Source organism: Thermobia domestica, chromosome 11 (assembly GCF_964235325.1).
Source record: "Thermobia domestica chromosome 11, izTheDome1.hap1.1, whole genome shotgun sequence".
NCBI lineage: Eukaryota > Metazoa > Arthropoda > Insecta > Zygentoma > Lepismatidae > Thermobia > Thermobia domestica.
The window spans coordinates 217,624,637-217,652,242 of NC_137464.1; the positions used below are offsets into that span (position 1 = coordinate 217,624,637).

General features: G+C 35.7%; 1 protein-coding gene across 1 annotated transcript in view; it reads left to right on the forward strand.

Annotated features, from left to right (window-relative positions):
- Polr3E (RNA polymerase III subunit E) overlaps positions 1–27,606 on the forward strand; it is a gene marked incomplete in the record, with an annotated part of 39,165 nt that overhangs the window by 417 nt on the left and 11,142 nt on the right. The window contains 5 exon segments of the mRNA XM_081731633.1: positions 5,992–6,093; positions 8,966–9,111; positions 16,891–17,084; positions 21,787–21,965; positions 24,143–24,347. Of these exon segments, the coding sequence (XP_081587759.1) occupies positions 5,992–6,093; positions 8,966–9,111; positions 16,891–17,084; positions 21,787–21,965; positions 24,143–24,347 (826 nt within the window).

Here is a 27,606-nt window from a genome sequence, read left to right on the forward strand (position 1 = left end):
ACAAAATAGTAATTTTCTTGGAATACCTTCCACCTAAAAGGTATATAGGCCCTATCTTTAGGAAGGCACTTTTTAGTAGTGCTTCACGTTAGAAGAACACAGCAAATGATTAAGATTTAAATACTGTATACATGGTTACTGTTACGAAAACTGGTAGCGTCAATGTGACCGTCGTAGTCGAACTGGATTCTCCAAAGACATCAAAGCAAAAGCACTGTAAATTGTCAAAAGCGCCATCTCTGTTGTAAACCTTTACTAGTTACCTTCTTTCAACAGTTTTTAGTGTGTCATGAAAGCCATCGGGGATATAGTATACATGAAGCTGCATCAGTTCCCGAAGGAGCAGGACTCTCATACTTTTAGGGATTATTCATTGAGTATGTACGAACTTACAAAGGGGATAACAAAGTGACTTTTATTTACTTATCGACTGACACGAAAATAAAAAAGAACGTACCTGTACTTTATATCTGCACGTGTAGTGCCCTTGTACTTTATCTATGACTGTGTGTGGGGGGGGGGGATTTTAACGCATATCGCATGTCTTGTGCACATAGATACTTCTTACTATTGCACTGCGTAGAAAATTTATGGTATTTCATGTAGAAGTGGTAATAGAACACAGAAGAAACGCAGATCAGGGGGTTCTCATGTATACTATTACCATGTGAGCCACAGCGTACTAACTATAAGTAGGCGTTGTTTTCATAAAAATCTGTCTCTCTTAATTTTCTGTTAGCTTGCAAATGAAAATATATTTTTAAAAGGTAAGGGTTGTGGCCACAGTTAATTGTTTAATTTCCTGCTTTCTCCACTGACTTCAGTATGCATCCATATTGTATTACTGCACAAAAGTAGCTACATTTGAACTGTCCAGTGTTGCAAATTCTCAGAAATAAGTAAAACAGTGTTCATTGGAATTGTAAACTTGTTTCCTTACCTTGTTGCTGTGAGGGAGGACAGGGCATTTGTGCCGTATCGCCAGACCACTTTGAAAAATGAAAAAAAAGCACAAAAGTGTATTGCATTCGATTATATTTTGTTGGATTACATTAAGTTACGCTAGGTTACGTTACATTAGGCGTGCAGTATTATTTTAATACGGATAACGGACCCATAGTATAAGTATTAGTAGTAGTAGAAGCAGGAGTAAGAGTAGTAATAATAGTAGTAGGAACGGGCTAGAAGCCCGACAGGGGTTGGTTGGGTTCTGTTCTCGATATGAAATGGGCAAATTAAAGACTTGCCAATTTTTTTCTGTACATTTTACAATTTATGGATCCGTATAGTAAAAGAAGTGTACCTCTCCGCGAAATAGTCCATCCGCCTCAACATACAGTGCTGCTAACAACATCAAAAACAATCAACAAATACAACCATTTTCTTAACTTTTACTATTCCTCTTACCTCCCTTGTACTCATTCTTTCTTACAAACTTAAATAAATTCTCCAATCGACCCGGTAAATTTCCTAAAATTGGTCCGGGTGTACGGCACTTAACCCGAGGACAGTGCATGAAACACGAACACGAATGCTAGTTAACCTAGTTAGGGAAGGGTGCAACAGAAAAACCCGGGGAGGGGTGCATCTGTGGGGAGCAGGACCTGTCAGCGATGGTTGTGTGCATAAATGAGGATAGTGGAAAACTACTTTATAACACATACCTAAGGTGTGGCACAATTTTGTGGATCGTTTGTGTACTGCCTTCACATATCTCTTCACTTCGTCATGTCTTCCTTACAGAATACTACTTAGTAAGGAGCACACTTTGCATTTCGTATTTCTATCCAGTGACTACGTTAAAGGGGGTAGTCGTCCCTTGTGGCATAGTGTCCCTCCCCAAACATGTTTTAATGGAAAGCAAGTAATATATAGAACTATTATTTTTAATAATACAGAATGAAAAGTTCCCCCCCCCCAAAAAAAAATAATAAATAAATAAATAAATCTGTTCCTCCGTTTACAAATTATGTTCCCCTAAAATATGATAGCACCGAGCTCCGAATGGGTAATACGTTGTGAGACGGTATCGAGTGTTGTTAGAGTTAATAGAAACTTTTTTTTTTTTTTTTGTCCCCTATTGCACCACACTCTTCCTACATTAGTTACTAAAACAATGATTTTGAAACTCTTGACACGTACTCTATTATCAGTTTACCTAACATGATCTCTATGCATCTTCATATGCTTCCAACATAAGCTTCATTTTTCTTCATAGTCACCGTACAGTGAATACCTTTATTACATTTTTCGTTTGTCCGTTGCTTAAATTTCATATAACTATTAATTTCCCCGTATATTTTATATTTTGGAGGGGGACAGCGACATCTACGAAACTTAACCCCATGGTGACTGCAATTATTTCTGTAATAATTGTTAACATGCTTGTTTGACGTTTAAAATTTCGGACGATGTCAGCTTCCTGTCTTAGCATAACCCTCAATTAATCAAAACTCAAATTTGCAATGTTTAAAATACTAATAGAAAGAACTACACCAGCGACCACTATATTTTCTCACTCCTGAAAAACGCATGGCTGATTCGAGAATAAGTTCTAAAAACCTAATATCGTTATAACAAGTTTCTTGAAACAGAAGCAAGTAAAGTAATGCGCGAAAGCCAAAACTAAGCACACAAGGGCGGACACTTAATGTAAAGCAGCACTTGAAGGGGCCAGCAACCCTCCCCTTCCAACCCCCCCCCCCTCAACATTTACTAAGTATCAAAATTCGGACAGGCATAACAAAACAAGGTTGCAAATAAAATAAAAATCCTGAAATATTTTCTTGAAGTAAACAGTTCAGCAGCATGCTTCGTGAATATAAAATATTCCGCCCAAAACTAGCTTCAAACGAAATTTTCTCTTCCGCAACTAATATGCAAACTGTAAGGTCATCCCTCCCGAGCGAGTCATACGTGAAAGTTTAACTTCCCTTTAGACACCACAAACTGTACATGTTTTGAGTACAGTATTAGTCAGCAAAATTTTACGAGTAGTTAACAATTAAATGATTCCAATCACCATTGTTTAACGCAGAATAAACTTTCCAACAACTTTGTATTTGTTCTTATTTAACTGTAATATCCCAACACTAATGCAGAACCTTTAATTATTACTGTCTGTATCACATTACACTCGGTGAACGAAAGAAATTTAAATCTGCAATTTTCTTTTCATCGAACAGCACGTTTAAACCAGCATTAATGCAGACTGACATCACCAACTAGCAACTCTGTGACAAATATGACTCCAAAGTGAGCTTTAGGGGGGCGCGGTGGCTCAGTGGTAGAGCGTTCACCTCTGGTGCTTGGGGTCCCGGGTTCAATCCCAGCCCCCGCCACGTGAACTTTGTGGTGGACAAACACCGTGCTCGTGGGTTTTCTCGGGGTTCTCCCGTTTCCTCCCACTTTCTTCATTCCACCATTTCACTCATCTCTCATAATCACCGTCTCCTTTAGCCTAACCGGCATAACCGTGGGACGTAAAACTCAAAGATTTCATTTCATTTTCCAAAGTGAGCTTTGTGGTGGATAAACACCGTGTGCGTGTGTTTTCTCGGGGCTTTCCTGTTTCCTCCCACTTCATTCCATCATTTCTCATCATCACTGTCTCCTTTAGCCTAGCGGGTATAATCGTGGGACGTAAAACTTAAATGTTTCATTTTTTTACAAATGTGACTCGAAATGAAACTCAAGTCCATGCTGTGTAAGCGTTTATAGTGTTGTTGCTAGTGAAACAAATTCGTTCTCAAAGATGAACCAAATCACTGAATTAAGGGATCGAATGACCTATCAATAATGAATTAATGAATTGCGTAATGTAAGGACTTGCCTCACTCTGCACCTGAGATTTCTATTTTCATTATCCATGGTTTCGTGAGCTCTCTCTCTATTTAGAATACGAGTGCCGGATACAGTAATTTCACAATTAAATTATTAAATAGAAGTTACCTTTAGTAGATCATTCCGTAATTCCTTACGAATTTACTACCAACTTCCCCATAGGTGTACTGTTTTCTTATTTCCGTATTTACGTGGTTTGATTAAAGTGACTTCTCTGCTAATTGCTTTAATCAGTTGCACAATTGCAAACCATCAATTTGCGAATTAAGTGATTTATACTCATAACCAATTGCAAATGAAGAGTACGTTACCCGTTGCAATAGATACAACTCAGTAGCTCAACACTCTTAATAACGTTCAGTGTTCGAACTAGGGGAAAAGAGCAACAACTTTGAGTGCACATATTTGTGGTTGAAACAAAGGAATCCGGAAAGTGAACATCCTAAATCAAATTAACAATCTGTTTGAAAACACTGTTAATCTTTTGCGTAGCTCTTATCAGATAAATAGTTAGAGGAGGAGTAATCATTATATAAATATGAAAAATTAATGTATTTTACCTTAGGCATACTAGAGTTCTTATTATATGCCGATTATTTTGATACCTTACCTATTTTGCTGACTTCTTTACAGTACCTTAGTGTCCAACCAAATTTTTAATCTGCTTTCTTCCAAAGATTCCAGTTCGTGACAATTCCGACATTTTATATATATATATATATATATATATATATATATATATATGAGAGAGAGAGATAAGTTTGCCACGAAAAGCCGTAGTATATAGAAAACATGCAGTGACAAAATCACAAGGGAAAAATTAGTAACATAGTGAGATGATAATCTTCTGTCGGGGCTACTCAGCAAGGGTAAATGAAAGCTCGAGTTAGTTATAAAAGTCAGATACATGTTGGGATTGTCACTAGAACTGGAATCTTGGAAGAAAGCAGATTTAAAATGTAAAATCAAGGAACTTGGCTGGACACTAGCGTACTGTGAAGAAGTCAGCAAATAAGTAAGACATCGAAATGATCGGCATTCCAGATCTATGCAACAACTAACATTCACTAATTAAAATTTTGTGAAAAATTACACAACTAGTAATGTGTAAAACTTATAAAGGACTGTTGTTCTTCAAAAGCTAGTTGCCATATGAGACTCTAGAAAATGATGTCCCCAATGAAATAAGACGTCGAAATATTCGGCATATAATAATAATAATTAAAAAAACTCAAAGTAAAGTACTAAAACTTTCATATTCACGTACATAAATGTGTACTAAGAGCTCTTTCGTGGCTAATCGGTTAGTGTATGCGTGCGAGACCCGGGTTCGGATTGCACATTAGTAGATCCATGTCTCACATAGCCTCGCTGCTGAACGGGATGTTAAACTCAAAATTAACCCATAATTGTGTACTATATAAGTATGGAAACTTTACCATATTATGAGTAAACAATATTATAAAAAGTAGCAGAAATAGAGAAGTATTTTGAGTGCCGCCATGGTTGCTCGATATACGCAGATCTTGGGGTCCATACGTTTTTCAGTTTCCGCATCTTTCGTATCTGATAAAGCGACATGAGAAGATTGTAATCTACTTTCGTTTAATTATGACGCATATAGTACGCAGTAATTTGAAACGTGGGTAGTTGGTTGGTTGGTTGGTTAAGGCGGCTCTTGTAAAGCTTCCTTCTAAAGTTACGACAAACATTTTCAAATCCTTTAGTTCGATGCTTTTGTATATATTTGTCTGTAGACTTTTCAAGCTGAGTTGATAAAAGAGACTAAGGCCGTGTCCAAAAGATACGAGTGTGCATTCGGAGTACGCTTATTTCCGGAACTGACGTCACCTAGTGTGCGTCAAAAGGTCCAAGTTCACAAGTCTGCGAGTGCAAGTACGTAGTGTGCGAAGATGTACACTACGTTAGCACACTTGCGTACTTAAGATGGGAGTTCTTCGTAGTAGGAACAACAATAATGTCAAAGTGATTTAATAAAATCTCTATCTATACCTTTTCAAGTCATTCGAAATTAATGCTTTGTTTATTGTATGCATTTCTGTTATTATTATCATTGTTGATTGTACGGTTATTGAATAAGATGTATGTTGTTTTTTTGTAAGTTTTACATATTTATTTTCATTACAGATTCCAGTGTATCTTTCGAAAGCTCTCTCAGAAAAACTGTTTGTATTTCAATACCCTGTTCGGCCAGTGTCCTTAACGCTCGATAATGTTAATATTTTGGAGGTATGTATGTCTTGATTCTATTTATGTAGTATGTTCTTGTAGTTTTACTATGTTATCAGTCCATAGTTCAGACAGATATCAAGCAATAAAATTTGATACGTCAGTCCATTATTTTAAAATTCACGAATAGAATTAACGATTTGGTATGCAAATCTTTATTATTATTATTATTATTATTTACAATGAATTAATTATTAGACGCTATAAGTCTTAATTACATAAGAATAAGTGAAACTTAATAAAACTTGGATAAGGAAAAGGTTGCCAAGATCAATATTTGCATTAATAATAATAAAACACTATGAAATTATATCATGTTATTATTAACTAAAATACCATTGTTTTTTTTTAAACAGATTTCATGACGTCAATAATTATTTACGCACTATGGACAAAAGTCACCGAAAGTTAGTTAATTTCCAATTATGAGTTGACAACTATGATTTGCTAAGAAGTAAACAAAAAAACAGATAGTGAGATGTAAATAAAGTAAATGGCTTCATTCATAATAAAGTTAGTTAAAATAGTCCAAACAACAACGGTGGTGCAAAATGGTGTAATCAAAGGTTTTTGAAAGAAAGAAAAAAAAAAAAAAAGTACGCCTTTAAAGTGTAAAAAGTGGTCAGTTATTTAGGTGACGCTTATTTTGTCTTGGCACACTTCCCGCCAGTGCACTTGATTGGCTTTTAAAGTATTTTCTTCTAGTACTCACGTGAAAGTTTTAATCCAATACTTGTCGTATTTGCTTTGTCGTATAGGAGACGTTAGTTGTCAGCCAGCCCATCAAATGGGGTCTAATGGGGCGGGTAGTTGAAGTGCTTAGTTGCCACAAACGAACCAAGTGTGTTACAGTAATTTGTGAGTGACGTGGCAACAATGCGTTGCAGTCAGTTCTGTCCTTTAGGCGGGAATTGTGCCAAGAAAAAAAAAAACAAATACACTCTAAAAAGAAAGAAATAATAATAATATTTAAATGCAAATAACATAATGTCACTAAAAGAAATTGAGTGTATTTAATTTTAGACTTCGTTACGTCAGTTATTTTAAAAGTTATACATCTATGAGTACGTTTGAAGAAGTTCAATAACAGGGTGTCTATCGGTCACGAATGTCACGAAAAAGTCATGAAATGAGAAAACGGCCATGAAAGTCACGAAATTTAGCTTTTGGGTCACGATTTTTTTTTTTTTTTTTTTTTTTTTTTTTTTTAACTGCAAATGTAAGTACAGATTGGAAAATTTTGTTTTATAAAACATCAAAATTCACCACCAAAAATGTCTATAGTCGGCTTTAGACGCTACCAAATCGCAAGCAAAGTACCTTTGTATCGCATGGATGAAAATTCGGCCTAATTCGCACCCAAATTCGCTCTTGAAGATGTTAGGAAATTTTATGATTTGGTAAAGAAAAGGTCACGAAAAAGTCACGAAATTTCATTGTGGAATTTTAGTAGACACCCTGAATAATAATATATTTAAGAAATAATAATAGAATAAATGGCAATATTTACTACCAAAAGATTTTTTTTTTTAATTCAGGTATTTTTGCACTTTAGAATGACACCGTAGTCGAGTGGTTAGAGTGTTGAATTCAAGTCCGCGTGGTCCCGGGCTCGATTCGTGGCCGGTGCTTCCCAATTTTCAACGACCACCCAGCGTCGTGAGGCAAACTGGGGAATCACGTGAATAAAAGACGTAATGGCCACCGATAGGGCGACGCGGCGCGCTGACCACGCATTCGTCGTTTGGCTGGACCTAGTTTCATCAGTCGCTAATAGATGGCGTGGAGTGGCTAGGGCCCATAAATCGGGCCGTTACGCCAAATGGTATGGGTATTTATGCACTTTGTATGAATGTGGAAATTGTAAAAAAGTGTTCCGTACGTTCTTGAAGTAACTAAGTGGTTAGTGTTAGCGCTTTTGATGTAGAAAAGCTAGATTCAGCTCCTGTGAGAACTTACTCGAAGTTCAGATCCCACGCTTATATAGCTTTGGTACTGAAAACGTAATGTTACACGTAAAAACCAAATGAATGATTGCAAATCTAGAAAATTTTCACTAAAAGTAAAAGTTTTCAAAGAAACCAAGAACTTCTTAATTAGTCAATATTATTCATTGGCAGCAGTTTCGTTCCGTAAACGAATAACAATGTTAACGAAGGTAAATCTTTGGTCATTGATTTCTACAGTTCTTTCTACTGAATTACTTACAGAAAATATTCGGCTTTCACAATACATTCGTACACACAGACAGATAAGAGAAATAGTATTGTTCTAGCACCAGAAGTCCTGAAAAAATGTTTCGAGCTCCTGAATGAATGTATTATCAACTGAATCCGGCTTTACTTTATTTAATAGGATGCATATTCAACATTCATTAAAAAGTACTTACCACCAAAAGCACCCAAAATTATTTAATTGTGAACGTTTCGGCAAAAAGTTGTTCCCTTCTGCAGCATTTACCGGAATTGTTACAATTGGCTAATTTTGGGTGCTTTTGGAGTAAGTAATTTTTAATGAATGTGGCCTTATTGCTGAACCTATTTAGATAGGTAATGTAATTTCTGCCAGTGTACGTGTAAATCTTTGCCAAGTGTAAAGTTCTATGATAGTGAATATTATTTTACAAGAAGTATTTTAAGTCGTCTTCCAAGTTATATGGGACATTTTCAGAGGTTTTTTTAAATATAAAGATAAGTTCTAGATGTTACAGAATTCATATTATGTAGTTATGTTAGATATCGTAATACTTGAATACGCCATAAGAAGATTCATTTAATGTTTTATATCTCTGAGGTAAGTATTAATAAAGAAACACAGGTTTGATGTATTAGTGCAAATATTTTGTGCCAATAGAATTTCCTTTGATTTGCAGTCTAGAATAAAACCTGAGCAGCAGCACGTTGAATTGGAATTAGAACTAAATACAAGCAGTCCTAATTATGACGTTAGCAAAGGAGAGCAAATTGCCCTTAATGTTGATGGAAAGGATAATTCATCCAGTGAAAGGTTTTTCAAAAGGTATGTCGTAGATTTTTAGTTTAAGTGGGGAAAAAGTTTCAGTAATTATACGATTTTTCCATAACGTTGTAACTAACTTTCGTGTGACTCAATATTTACCTTGTGATATTTCGAGAGTCGCTGCACCTCTCTTCGTCAATCGTTCGATGAACACAGAAGTCCAAAAATCTATATATCTTGCTAATGGACGCTACAAAATACATATTTATAGATTAAAAAGTAAGTATACCATTTTTCTTTTACTTATGTATTCATAAGTGAAAGGAGATGATGAATGCAACTTACCACAATCATAATATAATTCTATTTGGTCTAGGAATTAATTCGTGCGGGTGGACAAGAGATGGCGCAACGAACGGAGCGTCCCACAGTTCCGTGTATCCACACATGTGTTGCAAACCCCTGTCATCGCGTATCGTTCGTAGTATAGGGCAGTGGATTAAAGCGTCAACAACACCAGTTTGTAGTTAAGTGAACATGGCGCAATTTGTGCCTGATAAAGTGTTTTTGCGGGGTGTCCTGCTGCATTACTTTAACATGCAGAAAAGTGCGACTGAAAGTCATCGTATTTTGGTGGAAGTGTATGGTGACCATGCTCTAGCTGAGCGAACGTGTCAGAAGTGGTTTGCACGGTTTAGAAGTGGTGATTTCGGCTTGGCAGACCAAGAGCGAGCTGGACAGCCAAAAAAATTTCAAGACGAAGAATTGACAGCATTGCTCGAGCAGGATTCGTGTCAAACGCAGGAACAACTTGCAGCAGCATTAGGCGTTGATCAAACAACAGTCTCCAAACGCTTGAAAGCCATGGGAATGATTCAAAAGATGTCACATTGGGTTCCACATGAATTGAAAGACAGAGACGTTGAAAGACGAAAAACCATTTGCGAATTGCTGCTTCAACGACAGAGCAGAAAGGGGTTTCTGCATCGAATTATTACGGGTGATGAGAAGTGGATCCATTACGAGAACCCTAAACGAAAAAAGGCCTGGGTGAAACCAGGTGAACCAGGTCCATCACAACCAAAACGAGATATTCACTGTGCAAAGGTTATGCTGTGCATATGGTGGGATATGAAAGGTGTGGTGTACTATGAGCTGCTGCAACCGGGTGAAACTATGAATGGAGAACGTTATCGACGACAATTAATGCGTTTGAAGCAAGCTCTGGCCAGAACACGACCAGAATGGGAGAACAGACATGATAAACTTATTGTTCAACATGATAACGCTCGCCCACATGTCTCAAAACCGGTCAAAACCTATTTAGAAAATGTCGGATGGGAAGTTTTACCCCACCCGCCGTATTCACCAGACGTTGCTCCTTCGGACTACTACTTGTTCGATTGCATGAACAACGATTTGATTGGACAGCGGTTTACTTCTTCAGAAGATATCGAAACATGGGTCTCTGACTGGATCGCTTCCAAGGATGAGGACTTCTTTCGCCACGGAATCCGTACATTGCCTGACAGATGGGCGAAAGTGGTGGCAAGCGATGGACAATATTTTTCTTAAGGTATTTATGTATTTTGTGTTTGTACTACAGCTTCAATGTGTGCGTACCAACCGCACGAATTAATTCCTAGACCAAATACAACAGAAAATATGAACCTGAAGAATTTTCAGTGTTGCCATCCTTAGAAATTACAGTGTTGTCAGAATAATAATTCCCCGAAAATCTAAAACAGCGACTAGAGGAACGAAAGCAGGGTTCCCACATTCTGGAAAATCAGGGAAAGTCAGGGAAATGGAAACATGTCAGGGAAAGTCATGGAAATTATGCATTTCGTGTAGAATATCATGGAAAGTCAGGGAACATAAATGTGCAAGGATGGAGTACTGTATGTAAATGTGGACATGTGAAGAGAAAGGCAATGATATATCATTCCCAGTGATGATAGTGATAGTACAGTGTTGCTATTTCATACTAAGGGAATGAGGTAGAGAGAGAGAGTGTGTGTATATATATATATATATATATATATGTGTGTGTGTGTATGAGACGGAGAAGGGGGAGGGGATAATAATTGATAATTTGAAAGTAGAAGTCGAAGTATGACTTGTCATTTAGAATTTTTCCTTATTGAAAGCATAAGTTCTAAAGTCGCACAGGTTCTGAAAAGTACTAGCTCTATTGTTGAACGTGTACGCCTACATAAAGCTACCATGCCTACATATCTTAAAGGATGCATGTATTTAAACTTACGCCGGTGCTACACTGAGTGAAAATTCTCTTCATTCCTTTTATCTCTTTCTACTCCACAACTCCTCCTAAAGGGTTGGAATGATTTTAATGAAACTTGTCAGATGAATATGATTGTCAGATACTTTGACTGCAGTACAAATAGAGTGACAAATCAGTATTACAATAGTGCGTTCTTGGATCATGCAACATCAACAGTTCTACTGTAATCTTTTCTCAGCGGACTGTGTCCTCTTCCACCAAACAACTTGTTGCAGGTGTCAATGGATGGGCCCAATGTTAATCATTGCTTCCTGAAGAACTTGAAAGAAAAACTGAATGAAGATTTCCCAGATGAAAAAAAAAAAAAAAAAAAAAAAATGGACATTGGTGTGTGTGGTTTACATATTATCAATGGTTCAATTAAAAGTGGTATCCAGTCTGCTAGATGGGACTTGCACAGTTTTCTTCGTGACATATACTATTTGTTTTGTGATTCTCCAGCTCGTCGTGCAAATTACACTGCTTCCACTGGTATCAAGATGTTTCCTTTAAAACACTGTACAATAAGATGGGTAGAGAACGTAGCGTGTGTGGGACATGCTTTACTTATTTTTGATGACATAAAGCAGTTTGTACGAACAAATAAAGAGATCAAGAGTAAACCATTTAAAATTGTTGTGGAAGGTACAAGTGATGCTTTCATGAAGTGTAAATTATGTTTCTTCAAGACTGTCTCAGCAGAGTGTGAACCAATTTTAAGAAAATCCCAGAGTCTTAAGCCATTTGTTTGTTTCCTGTACTCAGAACTTCTAAGTCTTTTAAGGAATCTAATGACTCGTTGTGTCAAACAAAGCAGTATGAAACTTGCTGACAGTGCAGTGAAGCTTCTTGCATTAGGTTTGACATCCAATAAAAATTTGTTGGAAGCAAGAAAGGTAGACATTGGTTTTAAGACAGAAACTACTGAAAGAACTGAAAGCATCAGATAAAGATAAACTAGCTTTCAGGCTTGACTTTCGAAACTTTTTTGCTGGGCACAATCAAGAAGATTGTGGAAAGGAGCCCTCTGAAGTACAAACTAGTACGTGCTGTCAGTTTTGGATCCCAGTCTACAAAAGAACAATTCAGAACTTGCTCAGACTAGGATGAAATGCATTCTACAAACTCTGCATGAGCATAACAGGATATCTGATTCCATAGCTGAGAAAGCAACGAGTCAGTTTATGTCTTTCTGTACTGAAATCCAAGGGTGCCTTGCAGTTGACTTCAGAGAATATGAAGAGAAAATGTGCAGCACTAGGTTAGATGACTTCTTTGGAAAGGTATTGTCCAAGAAACAAGAGTATGCTGATTTGTGGCATATTGTGAAAATATGTTTAATTTCATCCCACGACAATGTCTCAGTGGAGGGCGGGTTCTCAGTCAATAAGACACTTATTGTAGAAAACCAAATAGAAAACTCTCTAGTTGCACAGAGGCGGGCTATGTACTGTGGAGGTGCAGAATCTGTTCCCATTGATCGAAGAATGTTTCTTTCAATTCGTTCAGCTCGGAGACGCTATGATGAATACCTTCAGCAGAAACGAATCCAGAGTGCAGAAGAAAGTAAAGTCAAAGCTGAAAAAAGAAAAGTGCTGAAGTCAAGGAATTAGAAGCAAAGAAGAAACAATTGGAATTATGTTATAAACAAGAACAGGACGCTCTCGTACAACAAATTGAAGAACTGAAAGTAAAATAAAGTTCTGTTTAAAATGTTTGTAATATATCTCAGAGCTGTCAGTTAGGATTTTCTTGATTGCATATTTTGTTGTTTTGTCAAGCCAAAAAATAACTAATTTCCAATGTCAATGTATGTGGTATTGTATCATACATATATAATATTGTTATATACTTAAATATTAAATTTTGTCTAAATTGTTGAATATAAAAAATAAATAAATGGTAATTAAAGGAGTGTGATGGACGGCTATGGGGATGGAGGAGGCGTTAAAAAAGTGTATGAAAGGACTTACCACATATCTTCCCATTGATATTCAAGAATTCAAGTCAGGGAAAACAAGAATTTGAGTCAGGGAAAAGGATCTTCACTTTTCTGTGGGAACCCTGGAAAGTCAAGAAAAAGTCGCGAAATTTAGCTTTTGGATTCATCGTCAATAATGTCTATAATCGGCTTTAAACGCTACTAAATCGCAAGTAAAGCATGCTTCTATCGCATGCATGAAAATTCGGCCTAATTCGCAACCAAATTCGCTCTTGAAATTGGCCTTCAGCTGGCATGATTGAGCAGTGGCGCTGTAAATTCCATCGCATCGCCGAAATCACTTACGCATCTAACCAGTTTATTCAACTGTGAGAAGACACAAATTTTAATCGCTTCAGGGAACAGTCTTTGAAAGTGGTAGTAACATAAAGATAAGTGCTAAAGAATATGGCTACAGTTATTAGTTTTTGAATGTTACGAAATTCTATGATTTCGTAAAGAAAAGGTCACGAAATTTCAGTTTGGAATTTTAGTAGACACCCTGTACATTATACGGTCTTTTGTTCTGTTGTATCTTATCAATTGTAATTATGCTTATTTCTGTTTAAGCTAGTAGTGTACCTAGTAAAACTATTGGGTGTAGTTTATTATTATTTACTGCGAAGAAGAACAGAATATAAGAAAAGCTAGTATGCCAGATAGAGGTGGAAAAATTTTTGTTTTTAATGACTTTTTTTTTATGATTCTCTTATTCAAGTACCATCATCAATAAAGAATATTAAGAACATGTAAATGTTATATGAAAGTTGTATGTGCATTTATACATTATTATTTTTTAATAGGATGTCATTTCAGAATTTTATTCTAATACAGAAATGAAATATGAAAAATTTTGTATTTTCATTTTCTGGATCGAAAACTGTTCATTGAACCTAAGTAACTATATATTGGGGATCCTTCACACCAGTGGTTCTCAACCTAATTTCTGGTTTGTAATAAGCTTGTATGGGATTTTTAGCATACCTATTGCGGAGATCTCACGATATCCATCTATTTCTATAATAGTAGAATCCATTTCTTGTGTGTAGGGGATACAGTAATTGCCCTAAAAGCGAATGGAATAAAACCAAATTTGGTCAGTTCATTTATATTACAAATATCAAATCCGATCAGTCATACTGTTTTAAAATGGAGGCCATTTGAAAATTTTAAAACTTCATAACTCCCTTAATGTTGAGTTATATGTTAAAAAAATAAAGCGATTTGTTATCTTGGTTAAAAAAACTTGAACAATTTTTAAAACACATTTTATTATAACATCATTTAGAGATAAATAATTGGAATTAATGCTAAAACAAAAAATCCGTTAAAAGTAGCAATTCCAAGATATTTTTTTCATATAATTTTCCGGAAAGTGACCATCGTTTCAGGAGAGTAGTGAATCTTGGGAAAGATCTAGAAATTCGACATTTGAATTTGATACGAAATTTCTGCTCTTTCAAGTTGGCACAGTTCATTTACTTTCTAAAATTAGCTATTTTTGAGAAATTAACCAAACACCTAATGAAAGTGGCTTTTCGTCCGCTATTTTTCAAAGATCACGACTTTAGAACAATTATGATCAGACGGACTTGAAGTATATTGTTAAGGAAAACAATTACAACAATCCTGTGAAGAAAATAATCAGTACTAATTATCCCCAAATCAAAACAACAGCAGCGGTGCGACAATGTCGCAGAAAGAAAATGCGGGTTTCAGAAAGATTGGCTAACCTCTAGACGAAAATTACTGCCTCAGAGACGTTGACAATTCTGTAAATAAAAATTACGGTTGCAGAAATTACGGATGCAGAAGTTGCCATAAATAAAACACAATTCAGCGTTTGATGGTCATAATGATATATCGATAAACTTGAGAGGCGCAAGTGGGAAGAATAAGCGAAACGCACAGTGCTAAGTGCATGCAGCCGACTCAAGATTCTAGCAGACAGATGTCTGGTAGCGGGATACTTGCTGAGTAATTGCACATTGCTTGTTTGCGCAGCCGTCGTGGTTTTAACGTGATTGCATTCTTAGAAAATGGCTACCTCAGGGTGGTTTGTGAAATCTGTCTTATGGCTTACCGCCCTACATCCAGTGATTTTTCGTTTGAAGAAATTGATATATTGACTTATATCCAGATAAATGGACCACCTGCTGGTTACAAGGGGCGCGGAAAAATTTTGAAAATTGCTTTATGTCAGAAATATAGTCAATACCACAATCAATTCAAGCCTATTTCTGGAGACAAATTAATGTCTAAAGTGGTGGCATTCAAAGCTATAAGAAGGATTCAAGGAAACGTAAATGATTCGTCGCCATGTTTTAAGATTGAAGAAAGAAAACAAAAATGTAAATACTTGTAATTCTTTTCGAGTAAGTATATGTGAGTATTTCGTGATACAACTTGTTCTTTTTGACAGTTGATTTCCTTTGTTTTATTCCTTCTTGCACGTGGTTATAACAATCAACCAAGAAGGACTGTTTCTATGGCAACAGCACGTTCAGTTAATTATAGTGGCTCATATCTTTTCTTCTGCAGTTATAAACATTCTACCCTTTCTGCATGTTGACAATTTGAATATAAATAAATGCACATTGTTTTAATCGAATGTCAACATTAGTAGTGGACCTGCTGGTTATTGAGAGCATTCTTTTTAGTTCTCCTTTGTGTCATTTAATTTTATAAAACTAAGATTTACTAGCAGTGGATAATTTCGTGTTTCAATACCCGACGCAAAAGCTGGCAACATAGCATTGAGCACCATGTGCGCGCAACGAGCTGTAGGAAAGGACAAGCTGTATCAATTGCAACAGAGTTACTTATTCACTTATTATACAGCCCTATGAGCTCCCTGTGTATTTACCCATAAATAAGAATACTATAAGAAAAAAAACATAAGAAAAATAGAATTGTAAAGACTTCTTTGCTTTTATGAGCTTGAATATTTAGTGTAATTTTATTATGCTATTACTAAAATGCTTGCAGTAAGTTTTCGAATTTTCTGTAAGTCGTGGAACTTTGTGGTGGGCAAACGCCATGTGTATGGGTTTCCTCGGGGTTATTTCGTTTCCTCCCACTTTCTTCATTCCACCATTGCATTCATTTCTAATCATCACCATCTCCTTTAGCGTACCCAGCATAATCGTGGGACGTAAAACTTTAAAGATTTCATTTCATTTCATAAGCAATGGTAGAAAGTTGGAAAACTTTCTGCTTTGGGGGCTAATTATTCACGATCGATACTTAATTCAAGTAGTCTAATAATCATGATTAACTTTTCCTGAGTTATCTCATGGTTAAATAGTAGGTATTCGCGTCTTTGACGTGGAAGATCCTAATTCGATTCACGCTGGGAACTATTTGGCTTGGTCCACATTTCACACGTCCCGGCGCTGGAAGGAAACGTTAATTTCAAGGGAAATTAAAGTATAAAACTTCAGCACTTAAATGCACTCAAAAACCTCAAAAGCGTTGTCTGTACTTAACGTAAAGTAATCAACTTGGTAGCAATAAGTTAGTCTTATGTAATCGTATTTGAAATAAAAGTAACTTTTCTGATTTGTTTTTATAGCAAACTTATGGACAAACAAATTTTGTCGTCAACTCGAGCGGTGATGGATCCGTCACGTTATGCAGTGGGCATATTTCAAGAGAACGAGCTTCATTTGAACCCTCTACAGGGTATTCTTCACCTTCGACCTAGTTTCTCCTATGCAGATAAATCGGACAAGAAAGCTAGAGAAGAAGCTAAGGAAATGGGTGAAGGTATAGTTTGTTTTTAGTATAGAAGATAGTGCATTTTCCATATATTTTTAATTGAATTTTGATTTATTCTAAGCATTAACTATTAGGAAACCATTCAAAACCGTTTCAAATATTAATTATTAATATATTCAACGTAGCGCTTCTTTCTTCACAAAATATAGTTTTCAGTTAGTTATATCCATTGTTTTCTTGGCTACTTTTTCGGCCGAAACAATAGGTATAGGAGGAGTTGCTGATTTGTATCTGTGTCTCCTTTCTTTCTTTCTTTGTCCTTTCTTTTTCGTTTTACCTTTTTTTTCTTCCTTCCTTTTTTTCTCTATCTCTCTTCAAGCACGTATGAATAAGTTATCAGAGGGTAATAAACACAGCTAACTTAATAAAGGTTTGTGATTTAAAATAACAAGCAAAGAGATGGTTGTGCTTTTTAAGTTTATCCATTCAAATTTACTCCATTTAAATATTTTTCGCACGATTAGTAAAACTATTCTTCTTGCTTTTCATATAGGTCTTCTTGCTGAGAGAATAAACAACAGAAAAGTATTGACTCTTTCATGCAATCTATTCGGTTTTTTCCAAATGTAAAGATCGGTAGGTCATCAGATAGTGTACAAGTATGAAATGCGAATCTTTTTCTAAACAAAACATGTTAACTTCGGAAGACTGATACAACGTGCTTTATTGAAAGTATGTTCTATCGCTTGTTACACATTTTCCTCATCTTTCGGGCAATTTGTGAATACCATGCCAGTAAAAATCCCGTTTTGCTGCGAACCATTCTTCGAGCCGATTTTTTACATTTCGTACGAACCGAAGTGCTTCTCAGCAAGTGCGTGACCCATCGATGCAAACAAGTGATAATCCGAAGAAGCCAAGTCTGGTGAGTAAGCCGCATGGGATAGAACTTCCCAGCTGAGGGTTTCCAACGTGTAGCGAATCGGTTTTGCCGTATGTGATGGAGCATTGTCATGAAGAAAAATAATTTCGTGTTGCCTCTTTCGGTAGTCGGGCCTTTTTTTCAAGCATCGAACGGTTCAAACCGGTCAGTTATTGTTGGTAACGTTGAGCATTGAGTTTCCCCAGGTTTTAATAGCCCATAATAGACAATTCTAAATCTTCGTTTTTCTTTTTTTGTGGTTTTTCATGTTGCTTGTCTATAACATCGAAATCATCACTTTTGAGACTCCGAAACCACCGTTCACATGTACATTATCTTGCAATGGAGCGTGCTCACCATAAGCTTCTTGAAGTAATCGGTATGATTCAGCAGCAGTTTTCTTCAAATGAAAATTAATGCTATCCGCGAAAGCCCTGTGTTCGGAATAAATTTCGGCATATTGAAAACAGCACAACACAATGCACATACTTTTCCAATTTATCACCCGTGCGCGTTTGACATTTGTTGACAACAACAAAATAGCGCAATGTGAAATATTTATAGCACAAACTGCATCGGTGCGGCATCCCTTGTCTGAAATCCGTATTTCCTACTTGTATACCTGATAATACAGGTACGATTTTCGATCGTCCACAGTGCTGCTTAGGGATACATCCAGTCCATAGTATATGAGTACTTGGGATGAATGGAAATGGAGGGTAAGTGTTGTTGGCTCGTAGTACTGACCACATCAGTTTTCAAATGAGTCTAGGTCTCGAAATCGTTGAACATTACCTCCAGGAAAGAGGCGTACCTTTACTTTCTTGCTGATTGAAAAGATGAGCAATGGATATGTTATTACTAAAGCTAATGTTACATATATGTAATCCTTTCCAGTTTTTCAAATACACAAGAGGCTGTCAAAAATTATCACACGATTTTTTAAAAACATTTTTCTCCGTATGAGTTTCTGTCCGGTAGCTTGATGGTGCTCCGTGATTAACGATAGAAGCCCCACCATCATCCGTCAGCAGTCGATGATTGAATCCGTGTATAAATCTGGTAACAGCTCAACCATTATTAAGTACATAAAATTATTACCAACCCGGCAAAGTAGAAAAAAATCAGGTTTTACTTTTCATAAACATTTTTTTTTTATTTTTTTTATTTAAATTATTATTTTTTGTAATGGAATGCAATTTAAATGGTATTCCTTTTGTAACTGGTAAGCTACGGAGGTTTCAGGTTTATTCTCGTACGTTAGAATAAAAAGGAAATCGTACGTTCTTTTCAACGTGTTTCTCACACGTGACAGTTACTCAGTGGCAGTAAATTATTGTTCTCCCAACATATAAGAGTGGGTGATCAAAGTTGATTTGCTTCACAATAATTGGACAAGACATGATAATATTAGTACGTATTTCTGTTTTAAGTATCACAATCAATGAAGAATCAAAGTAAAATATGCACGTGTAGAATTTCTATACGCTCATTAAATACAGTGTTTAACTTTCTCATAATGAATATCAGTATCTTTTGTTTTAAAAATGTAAAATTATTCAAGGTAAACTTGCATATTAGCATAGATTAAGTATGAATAAAATATTTAAGTTGTCTGCACTCAATATAACAAAAGATACTATAATATGTAAGATCTTCTAGTAGAAGGATCTTCTAATCAAAAGTACCTTTTTTATTTTCAAAAAAAATTAGAATGCGTATTTGAATCGAAATGAACAGATAGAAACCCAACTTGACCCAAGTGCTGCCTCCTGTTAGAATACACATTTCAATTCTAGTGTAAAACTAATAAATACCCATGTCAACCCAAGTTATGCTCAAAAATTAATTTTAAACAGTTCATCCGTGTTCCCACTTTCGTAAGTTTGTGAATGGAAAATATGAAATGAAAATACTACAGAAATGTTCCTCACGTCATAACTTACTTTCAATCAGGATTTTATACACAGAGTTCTATCTGCCTAACTTGAAAGGCTATATTTTTGTCAAATTTTAAACTCCTGTCCCCTTAGAATATGAATTTTGGTAAAAGTGACAAGACAGAAACTCGATTCGAGTCAGACAAGTACTATCTATGCTGAAAAAGTCATTCCAAACGCTTTACTCGTTTTTCTGGACGATGAAAAAGATAACGTCGATGTTATTCATATACATTGAGAATGACAGAAATTCCTCCTCTCCAACGCCTTAGAAACGGAACTTTCTAAAACTCTGAAGGAGCACGTGTCCACTTACTGATAATAAGGTTGTTATGTACGAAGTTTCATTTTCCAAACATAAGAAGCTCGTGAGGTACTCTACTTTTGGAATACATTTTAAACCCTCTTATTTTACTATACGCATTTTAAGAAGTGTGCCGCGGTGGCTCAGTGGTAGAGCGTTCACCTCTGGTGCTTGGGGTCCCTGGTTCGATTCCAGCTCGCGCCAAGTAAATTTTGTGGTGGACAAACACCGTCTGACCAGTGAGTGGGCTTTCTCGGGGTTCACCTGTTTCCTTCCACCTTCTTCATTCCTCCATTTCATTCATTTCTCATAATCAACGTCTCCTTTAGCCTAACCGGCATAAACGTGGGACGTAAAATTCAAAGATTTCATTTTTTTCTTTAAAGAAAAGTGATATAATAAAAATTGACTCTAAGTGCTAACTACGTGGCTAAGCGATTAGTATACGCGCCTTTGGTGTGAAAGACCCGGGTTCGATTCCCGGCGGGAGCTCGTGGTTCGGATTCCACATGATGCTGTAGCTCCACGTTTCATATAGCCTCGCTGCTGAAAAGGACGCTAAACTAAAAATAAAATCAAATGCTAACCAGCGTACGCGCCGTTTTGCGTTGAAGACACGTTTGATTTCCGGCGATAGCTCATGTGGTTCGGGTCCCACGTTGCGCTGTAGGTCCACGTCTCATGCAGCGTCGCTGTTGAACGGGATGTTAAATCCAATCCAATCCAAATGCTAACTTTGTTTAAAACTTCATTTGAAAGAGTTTGACCGTTTTCCTGTGATGTTGAGAAACATGCAACGGGTTGATCTGTTGTGTCTGAACTATGGGAACATGCATTACCCACATATGTTGATTCCACGCTAATGGCATATCTTCCAGCAATATCGTCAAAATGAACTTTAAGTACTGAACCTACTCCAGCAAGTAGCGTAGTGCGTGATAATCTACTCATGAAGAATATTACCCAATTTCACTGAAACACAGTTTTGAACTTCTCCGATATTGATCAGATTTGACATGGTGGTTGACCTTCATGAGCTTCATGTTGTGCAGATCTTTGGTCCTCGAATTATGTGCATCGAGGATGGGGTTTGGACTTGAGTCTTTATCTTGAACCCAGACCCCAAGTTTGATATCTAATAATTCAAGAACCAAACACACATGGTTATTAAGCTTGTTAAGATCTACCAACATTTGAAGTTTGGTTCCCGCATTATTGGCTACCAAATTTCGGGGTTGAACTTAACAAACCTGTTATGGGAAGTAAGTACAGTGTGTATTTATAATCAAGATTTGTTTTTTTAAATAAAAGAAAAACTCAATGAGAGAGATTTTTTTTCCGCTGTAGGAAAATTTACTGGTATTTCCGTTTCTTTTCCCGCGGAAGGTTGTCGGGTTATAATGAATTCGGTAATTTTGTGACGCAGAAAAAACATCTTAATATTCATTCGCTATCGAAAAAAGTGTTGAACTTGGTTGGTTCATTCCGAATTTATTAACAAAAGCAGCTTTAAGAATGCGATTGCTCTTTCTGACGACCACCGTGTACACGAAGAGTGTTGATTTAAGTATTGTTGTTTTGTAGGGGACCAATCTGGTGAAGAGGAGGAAGAAGCAAAACCTGTGACAGTGAAATTTGCCCGCCAGGAATCGGAGAGGATAAAAAGAGCCAGGGAGAAATCTTTTGGATACTTAAAGAAAAAAAGTGAAGAGGAGCCGTGGTATAAAACTGAATATTATCATTCGAAGACTGAAGCTTCCGAGGTAGATATATAAGATTTTTTCCCCTCTGTATTTCGCAATGTATTGTTATTTTTGACAATATTTTGTTGAAGTATATAATTGTTGCTTTAAATCTTTAATTTTTGCTAATGCAATTGACGTTATTAAAAGCATGAAAAGATGAGTACAAAGAATCAAGTGAGAAAAGATGCATTGTAGTAGAGTAGTTGGCCTGATTTAATTAAAATATACACAGTTCATCTTCTACCACCTTACAGGTGGCAGTGCAAGGCACTTAGTTTGTCCATGCAACAAATCGAATAAAATTGAATTGGCAGCAGGGTTGGCTGGTTTAAAACAAGATGGTTTAAACCAGCTTTTTTTTTTCTTTTTTTTTTCTCTCCAGAAAAACCAACTGGTTTAAACCAAAAAACGAAAAATGTTCGTAAAAGTGTAAGTGTTCGTAAAATAGTGATGAATACGAATACATATTTGTGGGTTATCACGTTTCACTCCCGTAAGTTATTCGTATTATATTCAAATCTACAGTCCTCATTCATTACTCAAAAAGATTATACTACAGAAGCAACTTTCTTTTTTTTATAACTTTATGAATGTTTCTTTTGTGATTTGTTTTAGTTTGTTATTATTGTTATGCAGTTGCAATCAAAGAAAAATTTAAATATTGTTTCGTTTTAATAATGTTTACTATTGATAAAAAAAACATCGAAATGCAGTACTTTTTTTTGAGGGAGGGGGGTCATACAAACCCCACGAGAGATTTATTGAAATCAAAAGTATCTTTGGTATCTATTTATGTATAAATGGGTCAGAACCAAAGTGGATTCAAATAATTCGTATCTTTATTCACTTTTCTTACTGATATGCAAATTAAGTCGTCGTATTTCTTTAACTTGGACTAAACTAGTTCTTGTGTACACTGCAGTATTTTGAAATTGTCCATATGTAATTCTGTAGAATGGTTTCACTTGTGCAACTGTTTATTTTTTTGTCCTTTTGAAATGGTTCTTGACAATTATATTAACAAGTATGTAAAGATCAATACAATGTATTTTTATCAGGAGTCGGCAGACGTATCGCTAGTTAATCTTGGTTTCGAGTTCAAATAGAGGACAATTTCTCTCGGATGTAAGCCGAGAAGCGGTTTGGATTTCGCTTTGAGCTTATGTAACCCCTTCCAGTGTAACCCGATTGTTGTAATATCGAACAAACAAACGAAGGCGAAACAAACTTATTTCTGTCCATATGTGATATAAATACATAGAGCAAATTATTTAAACAAAAAAAAAAAAAAAAAACGGGTTTAAACCCAAAAAACTGTTTTTTTGTTTTGTTTTTTTTTAAATAAAAACCATGGTTTTTGCCAACCCTGATTGGCAGGCTACCAAATCTCAGTGCCTCGTTGCTAAGTAATTGCTCCATCAACCGACTTATTACCGACACTATCAGATTTTTCGTGTTTCTGCAACTATATTTCCCATGCCACAGAACAGCCATGTACTGGCAGTGTTAAGATGTAAACGTAAACATAATTGATTGGTGTGCTAAAATGAGGACGTCAACTCTGAGGCTATTTGTCCTCGTTATAATAAACACCTAATATTTCAATATTTATTCAATATATATATATATATATATATATATATATATATATATATATATATATATATATATATATATATATTGTGTCTAAATTGTACTAAACTGAACAATCACTGTCGCCTTCATCGTTAGCCTAGGGCTGCTCACAAGGTGTAGCGTCTTTTGAGGGAAATCACATCGATAAATATTGACATTTTATTTCTGTAGTCTGAAGCAATAAGGCTTCATACAACTTTAGAAAGCTGTATACAAGAATCTACATTATGTGAGCTTTCTTACCTTTGCTTGTAGTGATAAAATTTTTACAAATGTGACTTCCCCTTAAGAGACGCCACTTGTGAGTCACAAGTATAAGAGTTGCATGTGAGCTATCCTATGCTAATGATTTCTAAAACCGTTTAGTTCAATTTACACGCAATAAATAATTATTATATTTTACAAATTCAACGTAATGCTTCACTTGAGAACCATATTATGTATACAATTATTATTACTGTATATACAAATTTTTCAAATGCATTTTTAAAATGACAATAGAAAGAAAACAGCGATGGAATTATTTATATTTTATTAAATTATTTACTTGTTTATTCCAGTTGGAGCGAAGCAAATTGTTCTGCATGAAGCCAGAAGACGAAATCAATGAGCTAAGCATTCCACATAAAGAGTATCTGGATTACCTGGTTCCACCAGAAAATGAAGCAGACTGTAGTAAACCCAATTTACCATCTAATGTTATTTCATTAAATAATTTGAAGACTCTCCCGTTAACTGAACAGGTTAAAATATTATTGAAGAATGGTAAGTAGAAACGTTATATTTCTTTGTAAATTAGTTATGCATTGGACATAGTGTTAAGCGTTTTAACTGGAGGAAGTTTTAATATCTTGCATTCACTTTGTTGAAAATTTTTTCATATATTACGTTGCGATTTATACTGATCGTAATATCAACGTGTTCTTATTAACATTATGTACAGGCCATACTGACAGCCTCGAGCTTAAGATCCCTATGTAGCTTTATTTGTACAAGGTGCCCGGTAAGGGAAGGAAAAAAAAATGGATGGGTCATGACATGCAAAAAGGCTATATAAAGGATAGGTTGAGTCGCCTTCAGTTTCGATATATCCCTGTTGGGAATTGGAACAGGCACAAAGTGTTAACAGAATGTTTGTACGAGCTCAAAGTGCCACAAAAGGTTGCACATACTCTGATTAGGAAGTTTTAGTTGTTGTGAATCTGTCCAAACAAAGATACCAGATACTAGTCTCAGGACTCTCTTGTTTGTTCCTTTTGTTGGAAGAATCTATACTCTAGTTATTGTGTACTCATATGAACTCAAGTAGTAATTTAATCACTATCTCATGGACATACTAATGTCATACGATAAAAGTATCAATCAGTGTGCTATTGTTTGGGCAATTGTGGGGTCGCTCCAAGGAACGTAAATTATTGATTCTAAACTTTCATATAATTTGGTGCAGATTATCAATATTGGCTCAGTTTAATTAATCCCACTTCGACAGTAGCTAACAATATCAATGAATTGATAAAACGAACAATACAGTATAGATAAGCAGGTTGAAAGTTTCATATCTCTGAAAGTAATTAGGATAAGTGACTAATTCAAAAATTGATAATCAGGGAATGAAATAGGCTCTGTAAAGATAACTGAGTTTACTCTTACTGTGTTGTTGTATGGGTGAAAAAAATATATGAAAAATGAAAATTTTAAATTTGTCACACCGAAATATCGTTGGTAAATGTTACCGAAAGTAATGACAATCAACATTATCCGTCCTTAATGTACAGAGTGGTACAGTAATTAAAAGTTCAAAATTACATCACGAAAGCTCCATTAGGAACAAAGGTACGCCGTATCAACAAAGAAAGTGATAAACATAACATTTAGGTCATTTGCAGAAGAAAATAGAGTATTTCATATATAGATCACATACGAAACAGGTATATTTAATGATCTACAGTGTTCAACAACTTTGAAAGATTATAGCCATGGTTCAGTATACCCACACCTGTGTTCCTGGTCTTGAGCATAGAATATCTAGGCGTTAGTCTCAGATGATATATCTGAAGAATGTCTGGTATGAAGTAATTGAAGACTTCACTGGTATGGTGCTTGAGTATTCACCTTTGTCTTGTAAACTCCAGTCCAAATATTCATAATTTTTTGCAAATGGATAAAGGTTAATGTGGAAACATCTCCAGTCGCGCAGTGACAACAGTAGTAATATATCCAATTCTTTATGCTAGTAATAGAGGCCAATTACTTTGTTTAAATCATTCCACACCGTACATTTACTTTTTATTATTATTATTATTATTTTTTATTTTGTGCTTCCAGTCTACACGTGGATTTTCCAAATTCTAAATTTAGCAGTTATGCTTGTTGACTTTTCTAGAAGCATGGAATATTTATTCATTGCTGATACAAATGATCCAAACGAAAAATTATTATTCAGTATAATTATTTAAGGATATAATTGATGCATCTTCGTAGTAATTTATAAACTCTTTTCTCGTAGTAATTTATAAACTCTTTTCTCTTCTATTTACTGCGTTCAATATTTAATGTGCTGTTTACGTGAAAAATGTGTCAGAAATTACCGAAACAGTACAATTAATAGCATATTAAATATTGCATGTAGTAAATAAGCGTACGTTTACAATAACTACTCAGCAGATTAATTTACTTGGCAACTAACCGTATTGTTGCCTTTATCGAGACAATGAATGTAGTTCCACTAGAATCCGTAATTGTTGCTATTATCGCTAATTAATATGAATAAACTTTCGTTTTCGTATTTAAATAACTGGGTGAGATAAATAATATTAAATTAGTTGAAACTATGAGAGAAGTTTCCTATTATAATTAAGTTAGAATTTAGTGCATGTTTGATCTTGGCGATTTTAACTTTGTATTCGTTGAAGAATCGGATTCTTTCGTAGGAGCCGAAGGCGGCAGTATCTACGGTATGGAGCGCCGTAAGGTGTCCAAGAATTGAATTGAATTGGATTTCTGAGTTTAGCCTTTTTTTCAGCAATAAGACTGTATGAGACATGGAGCTATATATTAACGTGAGATCCGAACCATACGAGCTTCCTTGGGGAAATTGAACCCGGGTCTCCCATGCCAAAGGCCTGTACCATTTAGCCACTACGGAGCTTAAGGGGTCAAGGGTTTTCTGTGGTATATTAGGATTTAGAAATCTAGAAGAAGTGTGGAAAGCAAATTACTTACTAGAAAATAATTAAAATCTCAATACATCACGAACATAAGTAAACTAGAAGTACAGTTTGCCAAACACTAACAGGAAAGAAGAGGAAGAAGTAAAAAAAAAAAAAAAAAAAGAATAAACAATACTAGTAGCTGAAATAGTTTAGTTTCGCAGCTACTTGGATTTTATTTTTTATTTTCTATTTTCGTATTTTCCTCCCTTTATTTGATAGTGTTTAGCAAAAGGACTTAAAATTGTACTTTTGTATTGCATGATAATTTCACTATTTCTGCTCTCCTTGATAATACTTCGTTGATTGCTTAAAAAAGTTTAGCGTCCCTTTTCATTTCAGATTCGAGGGCCGCGGTGGCTCATAGTAGAGCATTCACCTCTAGTGCATGGGGTCCCTGGATCGATCCTAACTCGCGCCAAGTGAACTTTGTAGTGGGCAAACACCGTGTGCGTGGGTTTCCTCAGGTTCTCCGGTTTCCTCCCACTTTATTCGTTCCACCATTCCATTCATTTCTCATCATCACCGTCTCCTTTAGCCTAGCTGGCATAACCGTGGGACGTAGAACTTAAAAATTCCATTTCATCACAGAGTTATATATATGATTTGGACCTACAATTTATAGTGGAATCCGAACCACTGTAATGCGTTCAGTTCTCTCCCACTGAGAATCAAACTTGGGATTACGTGCATAAAAAGCGCGCGTGCTAGATACTAGACCAGTGGATAGGGCTCCTTCGGGATTTTAGACGGGGTTTTTCAAGCTGGGGTCGCGAAGGGTGGTGAAAAAGATAAATGTAATTAAGATCTAGTAG